At 37.7% G+C, this 12,644-nt stretch overlaps 1 protein-coding gene across 1 annotated transcript; it reads right to left on the bottom strand.

Moving 5' to 3' along the window:
- Positions 1–1,792: 1,792 nt before the first annotated feature.
- Positions 1,793–12,412, bottom strand: LOC114300983 (Tetratricopeptide repeat (TPR)-like superfamily protein). The gene is made up of 4 exons (XM_028245868.2): positions 10,832–12,412; positions 9,911–10,747; positions 3,043–3,153; positions 1,793–2,155 (listed from the first exon to the last, which is right to left on the bottom strand). The coding sequence occupies exons 1-2, from the start codon at positions 12,033–12,035 to the stop codon at positions 9,915–9,917; spliced, it is 2,037 nt and encodes a 678-aa protein (XP_028101669.2). The 5' UTR covers positions 12,036–12,412; the 3' UTR covers positions 1,793–2,155; positions 3,043–3,153; positions 9,911–9,914.
- Between the last annotated feature and the right edge of the window lie 232 nt (positions 12,413–12,644).

The raw sequence follows: 12,644 nt of genomic DNA, 5'->3' as shown, positions 1-12,644 counted from the left end.
GTGGAGAGTTTTAGAGAGAGAGAGGACTGAAAAAGTGATCTGAAGTATCAAATTCACGAACTGATATAATATGGTTCGCTCAAGCGTGGAAAACCCCGCTCGAGCGTCAAATACACTAACCCAATACTTTTGCAGACATGTCAAACTTCTGAAACTAAATATTCTCCGCTTGAGCGCATAAACGGCCGTTCGAGCGGAAAAGCAACTTCGAATGCATTTTGCATTTTTGCTTCGGGGGCGCTGCCCCTTGACCCCGCCAGGGCGCTCCCCTCGGACCCGCCAAGGAGTGCTACCCCCTCAACCCTCGCGAGCTGACCGGGCAGTTCGATCCCTGACCGGCCCAGTTGAAATGGCAAAACATGAAAAAATTATCGAAATCGGGATCGCTACACTTATGGAATAACGGTTGATTATATGGATGAATATCTGAGAATCGGAGAAAGCACCGCAATGAAGAGTTTAAAAAAGTTTGTTAAAGCTATTGTTGTAATTTTTTCTGATAAGTACTTAAGGTCACCAAACAACAATGATATTGCTAGATTGCTAGCAGTTGGTGAAAGTCGCGGTTTTCCTGGAATGTTGGGGAATATAGATTGTATGCACTGGAAATGGAAAAATTGTTCGACTGTGTTAAGTGGAATGTATACTGATGAACCAACAATTATTTTGGAAATAGTGGCGTCGTATGATCTTTGGATATGGCATGCATTTTTTGAGTTACCAGGATCTCATAATGACATCAACATGCTAGAACGAATCTCCTATATTTGCCATGCTTGCTGAAGGCTATGGGCCTCCAGTCAATTACTCAATCAATGGTAATGACTATACAATGTGATGCTACCTTGCTGATGGAATATATCCACAATGGTCAACATTTGTAAAAACAATTCCATGTCCACGAGGAAACAAGAAAAAGTATTTTGCTACAGCGCAAGAGTCCACAAGAAAGGATATAGAGCATGCATTTGGAGTGCTACAAGCCAGATTTGTAATAGTATGTCAACCTGCACGTTTTTGGAAAACTAAGACTCTGAACTATGTTATGAAGGCATGCGTAATATTGCATAACATGATCGTCGAGGATGAGTGAGATATCAATGGATCAGAAGACTTCAATTATGATGCAATCGATGGAAGTTTACAAGAACCAGTCTCACATGAGCATACACCTGAACTTGCGAAATTCATTCAAAATCATCATCACATGAAGGACAAGGAAACTCATTCTCGACTCCAAGTTGACCTTGTTGAGCACTTGTGGCAAGTTCATGGACAATCATGCCAAAACTTTAATATAAATATTTAAATTGTAGCACTTACTTTTGTTTAAGAAGTCTTGTATTGCTATGTAATTTCAATTAATTCCATCACATGTTGTTAATTTTCCAGTGATAATATTATTGTTATTTTGTGAAACCATTTGGTATGAGCAACAATAATATAATTGTGACATCTTTACAAATAATTAAACCTTCAACAGAGCATCCAAAGAACTTTTGTTCAACCTATGAATGACAACAAAATCAAATAATTGTTAGCAACAATCATGCACAAGCACACCACCAAGGGTTAGCGAAGGGCCCACCAAACAGCCAAGCAAACCCCCAACCAAGAAAAGAAAAAATAGAGCAAAAGCAATAAAATATAAAACAGCAACCCATCTTGGTTGTGCATAAAACAGCAGCTCAAAAAAACCACTCTATGTTTGATTAAATTCAGAAAATCCTCCCAATTTGGTTGTGCATTGTTAAATAAAAACAATATCCCACATTATCATAAGAACTCTTAATGAAACTAATCATATGATGGTCCATGCTAAAATATATTAAATTTTCATATCATGGTCCATTACAAAATTCCCGCACTATAGTCAAAATACATTACATTTTCATACCATGGTCCATTACAAAATTTCTGCACTATAGTCAATGTACATTACATTTTCATATCATGGTCTTACAAAAAATTCCTGCAATATAGTCAAAATACATTAATTTCCATATCATAGCCCATACAAAAAAATATTAACTTCCATAATTTGCAATTACTTTCCTTTTTCAAGGATTTCCATTTGGCGATGATGGTAATATTGTTGTTGCATCGGAGATGAACTTTTATACAATTCTTGGCATAAAAGTTTTGCTTGAGAGATCTGAAATTAAAAAATAAAAGTCTTGTTAAAAAGAGTAATAATTGCAAAATGTATAATTTTTAAAAATATAAAAAAATTACCTTGTCTTGCTCATTTATACAATCAAATTCTCCAAACCCTCATGTACATGAAAAATCTATTCCTATTCAACCACAAAGTCCATAAACCAATAAATAAAACAAATTCTCATATAAATTTCTTTAAACCTTATTATAGTTTGTTTGTTTCCAATGTCTATTCTTTTAATATATTCATTCTTATGTGTCCAGGTAAATTGGCAAAACCACAACAGTCGCACAACTCTCATTGGGGAATGATGTGTCTTGAAGAAACACCTGAAGGACAAGTAGTGAATGATCATACATGAATTATTTATTTATTTTTTGAGATGTTCTAGATGTTGTTTTCCAGATTTTAAACTTGATATGTGCTTACTAAACTCTATTTTATCAGGCCTGTGGATTGGTAAAGAACCTCGCATTGATGGTGTATATAACAGTGGGATCTGCAGCACATCCCATTTTGGAGTTTTTGGAAGAGTGGAGTACAGAAAATTTCGAGATAAACAACCATTGATTTTTTCATAAATTTAAAAACTCCTCTTTAATTTCTAGGAAGTAAAATTGATTGCAATCAAATTCTCAAAGCCGTTATATACATGAAATATCTATTCCTATTCAACCACAAAGTCCATTAACCAGTAAATTAAAACAAATTCTCATATAAATTTCAAATTACCATCACCAAAACCAAAGCATCACATATATATTTGCAAGTTTTTGGTCTCTATTTGGTGAAGAAGCAAAGAGAGAGATACACACTACACAGAGAGAAATAGACTAGAAGAAGTAGGGTTTAGATAGGAACAACACAGAGAAAATACATACCAGAAATTGCCGATGGTGATGATGATGGCAAGGAAGAGCAACCTAAACTAGTGAAAGAGATTCTTGAGAGACTTTGGCCATCATTGGTGCCTTCCAGTTTCCCCTTTGCGCCTTCAATGAAATAAAATAAGAATTTATCAGATATAAGGGAGCTACAGTGACTCTCTAGAAATAGTATTAAAGTTGATGTATAAAGAGAGAAATACAGAGAGAATAAATTGTATGTATTATGATTGTTATTAATGTTTACAATGACTCTCCTATATATAGAAGAGAAAAACATACTCACCTACCACACTCAACTCTCACCTAACACACTTACATCTACCTACCACACTCAACTCTCACCTAACACACTCAATTCTACCTACCACACTTACAGCCCCCCTCAAACTCAAGGAGGATAGATACTAACCAACTTGAGTTTGGAGAGAGTAACAAAACAGGAAAGTAAACTGATAAATAAAATAAAACAGGATAGGAGACACGGTATGGTTGTGTCAGACCGTTTTAGAAGACTGTATGGTTATGGCAGACCGATGTAGAAGACAGTTTATGAGGTCATGTCGGACCGTTGTAGCAGACAATGTTGTGACAGTTTACGGAGTCTTGCTGGACCCTTGTAGAAACTAACCGGAATCAATGTCGGGACAGTTTACAGAGTCTTGTCGGACCCTTGGAAGAGCTAACCGGAATCAAATGTCGGGACAATTTACAGAGTCTTGTCGGACCCATGAAGGAGCTAACCGGAATCAATGTCGGGACAGTTTACTGAGTCTTGTCGGACCCATGAAGGAGCTAACCGGAATCAATGTCGGGACAGTTTACAGAGTCTTGTCGGACCCCTAAAAAGTCGCACCCTCAAAAGGTGTGCCCAATCTTTCAAAAGGCGTGCCCAATCCATAAAAAGGCGTGCCATCAAAAGGCGAGCCCAAGTCATAAAAAGATGTGCCGGACATGATGGCGAGGCGCGTCACCACATTGGCTTGCGCGCCCGTTTTGTCGTCTGGCGTCAAGTGGCGCGCGATGCGCGTGTGTGCCTTGGCTATTTAACCAAGACGGATGCTGAGGCTGAGGCTGAGGCAGAGGTTAAGACAAAAAACTGGCTAAAAACCTCTGAGAAACTCTTCGTTGTCTTGAGAGAGATACTCTGTAACATTCTGTTGCCCAGAAAATGGCTTCTTCTTCCCGCCCTCTGCTCACTCTCTTTCCCGACCTCAACGAGTCAACAAGAGAGATAACTGGTGCGGTGGCCAGTGAACCTCAACCAAGCGCCTCTGGTTTTGCTCCGTTGAACTTTCCGATGCGGTCGGTGGAGCAAAAAATGGCGGTGCAAACTGATATTAAGGCCAATCAGTATACTTTGAAGTCATGTGTGGAGACCATGACGGCGGTCACAAACCTGTCGCACCGGCTGCAGAGTAGGACAAATGAGGTGCAGCAGTTAAACGCCTAGCTGGCTCTGCTCCAACGCATGTATAAGGATGCGCGAGCAGAGATAAGTGTGCTAAAGGCGGAAAATAAGGAGCTGAAGCGGAAGGCCACCGTTATGTTCCGATTTGGAGGTCCGCCATATGCTGTAGTGGAGGAGCAGGAGGGAGTGAACGTGCTCGGCGGCGCGGGAAACACAGAGGCAGCACCGTCAAGGACCGCCCAGGACGGAGGCAAGAAGAAAAGACCGGCGGCAGAGTAGAGAAGAAAAAACCCGCCTGTGGATGTGGTTGTTTGGGTTTTTGTTTGTTTGTTTGTTTGGTTTTTTTTTTTTTTTTTTTGTGTAAAATTGTGATCAGGGCGAAGTCCCGATATAAATAAAATGAGTTTATTGTGCAAATCCGAATGGCTTGAAGGTACAAGACGGAGCAGAAAAATGAGATGGAATGAATAGAAGGTTGCTCTTTTTTTTTTTCTTTTTTTTTTTTTTGTAATAAAAGATAAAAAGTTGGGCGGTGGAAAGAAGAAAAAGAAATATATATATATATATATATATAAGATAAAGAATGTTTGGGCGGTGGAAAATGTGATGATGGTGTTGGGTGGAGAATATTTTAGAATGGAAAAATTTTAAAAATATATTTAAATAAGCCCAGCTGGCACGTTGTATGAGCCATCAGAGTATACACCCATAGAAACCCAAGTGCCCTCCAGAGTTCCAAGGACCCAATCACGTATGTGATCACAAGCAGAGCTAGCAGCAGATAACGCACTAGAGAGCTTTCTAGCCTTGATGATAGCAGCACCACTTTGTTGTACAGTCGTTATGAATTCTCCATTCAACCATTCATCATTAGCAACAAGCACACGCACAGGCTTCTCTCCAGCTGGTGTCTTAACAGTAGCATGGTTAACATCAGGATACTGGGTTGATGAATGATTTCCCCAAATAATAACATTTTTCACATCAGATACCGGAACAGTTAATCTCTCTGAGACTTGACCAAGGGCCTTGTTATGATCCAACCTTGTCAAACAAGTAATGGTTTTCTCAGATATTGATGGTGCAAATTCGCCATTGTAGAGAGAGAGAAGAGAGAGACTCGGATTGGATCAAATGGGGAGAGAAAAGTGCCCTGCCATGGGCAAGGAGTTTGCTGCAAGAGGAAGAGGATGACACCGCAAGACCAGGCGTCGGCCTTTGCGTCGTCGAAGCCGCGGCAACGGAGGACTGCCGGGGAGGTGTATGCCGGAGTTCCGCAGGCGGTTTGGAGCACTTGCGGTGGAGCTGGTTTTCCGGCGAGGCGTAGAGGCCAATAGATGAGAAGGTAGCAGATTATGTTGCTGAAAATCTGGGAAAGAACATTGTGAAAGCACTTGAATTTGTCAGAGACGAAGAAGATCAGTTAGAAGCAGCCATACATCGCGGCTATTTGGACACTGATAAGGAATTTCTTAGTCAGGGAGTAAATGGAGGAGCATGTGCAGCAAGTGTACAGTTTAGAGATGGAAATCTACATGTAGCGAAAATACTGTTTAGAGATGGAATAGGTAGAGGTCCGGCGGGCGGCCAAGGCGAGGCTGCCGCCCGCCGGTGAAGCAGAATGAATAGGTTCTTAACCTAGCTCTGATACCATATTAAAGTTGATGTATAATGAGAGAAATACAGAGAGAATAAATTGTATGTATTATGATTGTTATTAATGTTTACAATGACTCTCCTATATATAGAAGAGAAAAACATACTCACCTACCACACTCAACTCTCACCTAACACACTCAATTCTACCTACCACACTTACAAATAGGGAGTGATTATAGCAATCCTAAATCTAAGGGATTGTATAGGGGATCTGGTGGGGAAGGGTTTTTGTACAATCAACCCCTTAATTTAGCAAAAAGGGCATATAAGGGATCTGATAATGATGCTCTAAATACGAGTTGACTAGTGTAGATGGATTAGTGAAGGAACAAATGTTTCGGGTGATAGTGCTTTATTTTTTCTATTTACTTACCTATCTTCTTTGTTGTTTGTTTATAGACGTGCCAGTGTCACCTAACCTCTCGAGTTGTGAGAGATTTATTTTATTAAGTTAGGTGTATTATTTCGTTCATGTGACTTGGGCATCACTTCTCTGACGCTGTGTTGACCCTCGAGGTCGTGGCTTGAGTATATAATATCTCATTTTTTTGATATAAAACTAACTGCTTACCTACACAAAATAAAAAAATAAAAAATAAAAAAGAAAGAAAGAGGAAATAAATTGAAAATGAAGAAAATAATTACAAATTAGTGAAAATTGTGCCCAGTGCAACTAATTTCTATTTATTTACAATTTGTTTCCTCAATTTTTATTTATGTGAAATTTTCAACAAAAGAAAATGAGATGTGGAATATTTGGTATGGTGCAGAGAAATATTCTCAAAGAGACAGGCTCAAATGTGATACAAAAGATGTGAATATCAATCAAAATGTAGTGGTTCAAACAATACAATGCCTTCAATCCCCCTTATTATTGTACTTCATATTTGTTGTTTTTCCTTATTGTGGAGACTTGTAATGGGGCAGTGATATGTAAAAGGAGAGATCCAACTATGAAGTCAAGCCACATGTGTACCAAAGTCCTACAGAATGGTCCACCCTGACCTGCAATCCTATATGATAAAGATGACAAGTTCCAGGCCCATGCTTAGTTTCAAAGCACGTGACTCTCATCACTGAAAAGTCTGAAAAGATCAAATGTATGTAGTTTTATTCTATGCCTAACATGCCAATCCTAGCTCCTTTAGAAATTTTTTGAGGGGTCGTGAATGTTGATGGAGGGAATAGTAGATGAGTGTATCAAAATTCAAATGATTTGAAATAAATTTTTCATCATTTTTTTTGTGTTGTTTTGTAAATAGCTATAATATCATATATTTTCGAATGTAAGGGGAGGGGGAAAAGGTGTTGGAGGGGATTAAATACCGCCACTATGAGTGTGGGAGTATAAGGTCCCAACAAACGAGCCATCCTATCCGCTCCATCTTTGTTTCTACTATTCTAAATGCTCAAAGGAATCCTAAGCCATTCCATGACCCAGGGAAGAATGGATAAATTGGATGAACCAATCCTTAGAGGGTATGGATTTCCAATGTCAAAATTAAATCCCAAAAAATTACCCTCTATCTGCCAAATAGGTTTGAAATCAAACAATGTACTCTCTCTCTCTCTCTCTCTCCCCAACCGGAGGTTTTATAAATAAACTCTGGATACGCACAATTACTTGTAAATCACACATATCAGTTAAGCTAGAGTATTTTTGTGCCATGTGAGAGCCGAACATGAAACCTCTGGAAATTATCCTGTAATGGAGCTCCCTTGTTGAACCCTTAAGTCAGTGGACCATCTGTGCAAGTTTAATGCCTAACTTAACTGAATTGTAAGAGAGCTAACAAGGTGAAAGTTTTTACACAGTAGTCAGCCATCTTGGAAATAGACCATTTTAATATGATTATCAGTTCTGGACTGAGGATGTACATAGCTAGCAAGATTCCTAGGAGCAACATCGGGTGGAAATAGAGGTCAGGAATTAGTTTTCGAAGTCTTGGGGGTAAGGTTGCCTACCTACTACCTCTTTCCAACCTTGTTATAAGTGGGAGCCTTGTATACTGGGCACCCCTTTTTTAACTCTTCCTTCTAATAAGAGTGATGTTTTCTGTAGAAAGAAAAGATCTAAAATCTAAGCTTCACGTATAAGCTAATGGAACATTAATATAAAGCAAATAATAATAAACAAACTAGAAGACCATAAAAATCACATTTTTTTTCTAAAAAACTTAAGTGGTTTTGAATATGAGAAACTAATAACCAAAAAAATAAATAAAAAATCACTATGTGCGACCACTCTTCAAATAAAATCACCAAAATATGAAAATGAGTCATGAAATCAGTGTTACATATATGGCACTGCACATCGCGTCTACCGATCTCCAAAGTTAATTCATTATGAGACATTATTAGGAGAACAAGATACGTGTGTGAACATATATTCCAAATGTAACATGGCTTCAAAGGCAGTCATCATCCAACATAAACCGATGTTTTCTTCCTAACAAGAATTAACTAGCCAACCCAAAATAATTGCAATAAGCCCTTGATTAATTTCGCCTATAGAAATTCATTTTCTGTACATGCAAGTTACATAATACCGAGGATAAAGCAGAACACAAACAAATAAAAAGAGAAAAGAAAGAAAAAACTTTATTCAATTTTTCTATTTAAAAGAAAGAGGAGATTTCCCATCATAAAGGTTTGTGGGGACGACTGGCTGCATGAGGCATTATGTATCCTTATAGTTTTTGGATAATTAGCTTCTGAACCTTGAGAGGCATGATAGCGTAATGTATGGTAAAAGGAAGAGAAAGCCTGAACATAAGACCAGGTTTTGAATTTGCTACTTCTTTCTTGATTCATCTGTTATAGCAATCGTTCATAGCATATAAAAAATGTACTAATATCCATTACCTAAAGGTATTTTAGGAACAAATTGAAGATATTATTGCAAATTTTAAACAATTTATTTTAGTTTTAAATGTATTAACACATCCATTGTCTAAAGGGTATTTGGGAACAAATCGAAGATATTATTGATAATTATGACAATAATTTTTTTTAGTTTGTTTAGGAAAACAATAAATAGGAACTGAAACTAAAAGCCATCTCACTACCAATGCAACCTGTGCAAGGATGACAATGTAAAATTGGTAAAACATGACTTGCCTAGAAAATAATAGTTTGGAGAATGGATAAAGATCTTGTCATTTTATTTATTTATTTATTGATGCCTTGTGCTACCCTTGACCATTTAATATACCACGATTCCTTGAAATGTCTACAATTATTCCACTATTGCAATCTCATGGTTCAAAAATTGCCTTGAACACTAATTTCTCAGTTTTATGAGCAATTTGTACAATGAATTACTGATTCACACAACTAAATATGGAAGCGAATAACCAAATTGAGTATTAGACATTCTTGCAATGTTATGGAAAATAAGAGAAGTATGTAGAGGTTTAGTCTTGATTCTTGAGATACAAGGCCATGATAATAAAGCAATGGGGAGCATTTTAGTTTACGTTGAAGGTACTGCAAATAGAAAGGATGGCCAAATTTAATGGCATGAAGTAGGGGAAGAAAACCGTGAAGATCCACAATCCATACGAAAATATAGCCATAAGCAGGAAGAAAAGGCTAGAAGATTCTAATTATTTTGAGATGAATTAGCACCAAGGTTTCTCCGCATATATATATATATATATATATATGCATGCCACATTATTGTAGTCTTCTGTAATGTCATTTAATCTCTATTGCAATAACATAACCTGTGTAAAATGCGTTAGTATGACGTCATCATAAAGTTTATCTGAAAGCAATGTGGAAAGTACTTACCATGTTACCAGTAATCTCCACATGAACACATTCCATGCTTGAAATGATGGAATCGCTTTATATCTCTCAATACAATTTCCCTTTGACTCATCTTACTGACATATTTCATCATAGAATGGCAATCCCCACAGACTCTCAGGTTCTTCACAATCCTAATGGTCATATTTGGACTAGTACTGATCAGCCCAAAGGCAAGTGCCAGTTTCTCACTATGACTTCCTAATGAATCTTCTTTCTCTTCTTCTTCAATGTTATGAAGTACCCACTCAGTTCCAGGCACGTAACCTTGTTGTCTTGCACTCCTTGTTATTTCCTCCAATTTTTTATATACCTCTTCTGCACTCTCATGAGCATGATCATTGGCGACGAAACTATGAACTTGGCCATCAACCTCAATATAACTCCACCCGGGATTTTTCTCTGCACCTCTGTTCTTCATTGACGTTCTCACTCTTTCCACATCTTCCCATCTACCTACCCCAGCATAAATGTTCGACAAAAAGACATAGCCTCCAGGATGCTTCGGCTCAAGCTGAAGGAGCCTCTCTGATGCAAATTCGGCCATCTCAATATTTTTGTGAGCCCTGCAAGCACAAAAGAGTGCCCCCCATATCACAGAATCAGGATCTAACGGCATACTTTGAATAAATCTTAGAGCTTCATCTAGACGACCTGCCCGGCCTAGGAGATCTACTATTAAAGCATAATGTTTCATGGTTGGTTCAATGGAATAGTCAAATCTCATGCTGTCAAAGAAACTAAGTCCCTTATCTACTTGCCCAGAATGTAAGCATGCAGTTAGGATGGCAAGAAAGACAACTCCGTCAGGGTCAACTCCTGAAAACATGGACATGTTTCAATCTCTAGTATAACAAATTGGAGCATCAAAAACAATTTTATAATTAACTATAAATTCCTCACCTTCTAACTTCATCTTTTCGAAGTATTGAAGAGCTTGCTGAAAAAATCCATGGATTGCCCAACCCCAAATCATCACACTCCAAGTACGAAGGTCCTTCTCTTTTGTCATGTCAAACACCCAAATTGCAGACTCGATATTCCCACATTTTGCATACATGTCTACCAAAGCAGTTCCAATGGCTCTGTTCAACACGAATCCACTCCTTGAAAGATAATTGTGAATTCGTTCTCCAGCTTCTAATGCTCCAACTTTCGCGCAAGCCGAAAGTGCAGAAACCAAAGTTAGATCATTAGGCTTCACTCCCATCTCCAGCATCTGAAAAAACATAGACAAAGCCTTTTCATGGTGTCCATTCTGTGAAAAGCCTGTAACCACTGTGGTCCAAGAAACCACATTTTTCTCTGGCATACGATCGAAAAGCTCTCTTGCTCGGTCCACCTCACCATTTCTCATAAACCCATTAATCAAACTATTCCAAGAACCAGCGTTCCTATCCGGCATTGTCTCGAATAGCTCTGTTGCCTTTCTCAAATCTCCTATTTTACAACACCCATTAATCAATACATTCCACAACAGTATACTCCCAAGCTTATTTCTTTCAGGACTTTCATCAAACAACTGCAAAGCATCACCCAATAACTCAAATTTCACATACATATCAACCAATGAAACTCGAACAAACGAGTCAAATTCAAGACCCATCTTCAAGATCCCACCATGAACTACCCTTCCAAGTTCACATTCAACAATTGCCGCGACCGACTTAAGCACATAAGGCATTGTGAGCCTATCAGGTCGAATACACATCCTCAACATGAGAACAAAATGGGAAACGGAGCTTTCAAAACGGCGATTCTCAGCGAGTGCCCGAATCAACGCATTGAACAGAAACAAATTGAGATCAGCGCATTGTTTAGAGATGGATAAAGCGTAATCGACTGATTTATGGAGAGAACATGAAGATATGAATTGGGTTAGGAGCCGAGTGTTTGAAGAGAGATTGTGGAGGATGATTTGGGCGTGAATTTGTTGGAGTTGTTGGGTGGTTTTGGAGGAGTGAATGAGAGATATGAAGTGGGTTTCAGGTGGATTAATGGTTCCTGTGAAGAAGGGTTGAGGAGAAGAAACATCGCTTTTGGAGAAAGAGGAGGTGGGTTTGAGTGGGGAAGAGTTTGGTTTGAAGAGAACATGGAGAGCTCTCATTCTTTGGATACATTCATGACTTTGAGTGGATGTTTCAAATATAATTTACAAGGCAGTTACAAATCACAACGGTTTGCTTCTGGCTCTCTCTGTCACTGTTTGTTTGTTTGTTTGTTTTTTTTAAGAAAAAAATAATAATGATTCATCCTACTATTTTTGAAGTTTTAATGATGAAATTTTATTTTTTTTTAAAAAAAAAACTTAAAACCAAAACATCAATCAATAAGTAGAATTTACCCCTACAGAGGTTATAATTTACAACTCCTAAATATTTTTCAGAAATAAAAAAATAAAAAAAAGGGCATCATTGCAACAGCCTGATTTACCCAATTCAAGAAAGTGACCTACCATCTAGTTAAGTATGAATGTACTAACTTGAAATTAAAGTAGAAGAGACAGACGCTCCGTCTGGAAGGAGAGGTTTGGAGTTTTATTTTTATTAAAATAGTTACAATAAATAAAATAAATTTTTTATCTCAATAAAATAAAATATCACATTTAATTTATAATTATTACATTCTTTCTTTTAAAAAAAATCAAAAATCCTGTCCAAATTAAATTTTTTAACTCCAGACTAAAAAAATTAAAAAATCAATTCACTATTCAAAC

The sequence above is a fragment of the Camellia sinensis genome, chromosome 7, assembly GCF_055761805.1.
Source record: "Camellia sinensis isolate YWXY chromosome 7, ASM5576180v1, whole genome shotgun sequence".
Taxonomy (NCBI): domain Eukaryota; kingdom Viridiplantae; phylum Streptophyta; class Magnoliopsida; order Ericales; family Theaceae; genus Camellia; species Camellia sinensis.
This window is presented reverse-complemented; position numbering and strand designations above follow the sequence as displayed.

Coding starts and splice junctions, on each gene's coding strand:
- LOC114300983 (XM_028245868.2), bottom strand. CDS start 12,035: ATGAGAGCTCTCCATGTTCTCTTCAAACCAAACTCTTCCCCACTCAAA. Junction 10,748..10,831: donor CGAAAAGATGAAGTTAGAAG/GTGAGGAATTTA, acceptor CCATGTTTTCAG/GAGTTGACCCTGACGGAGTT.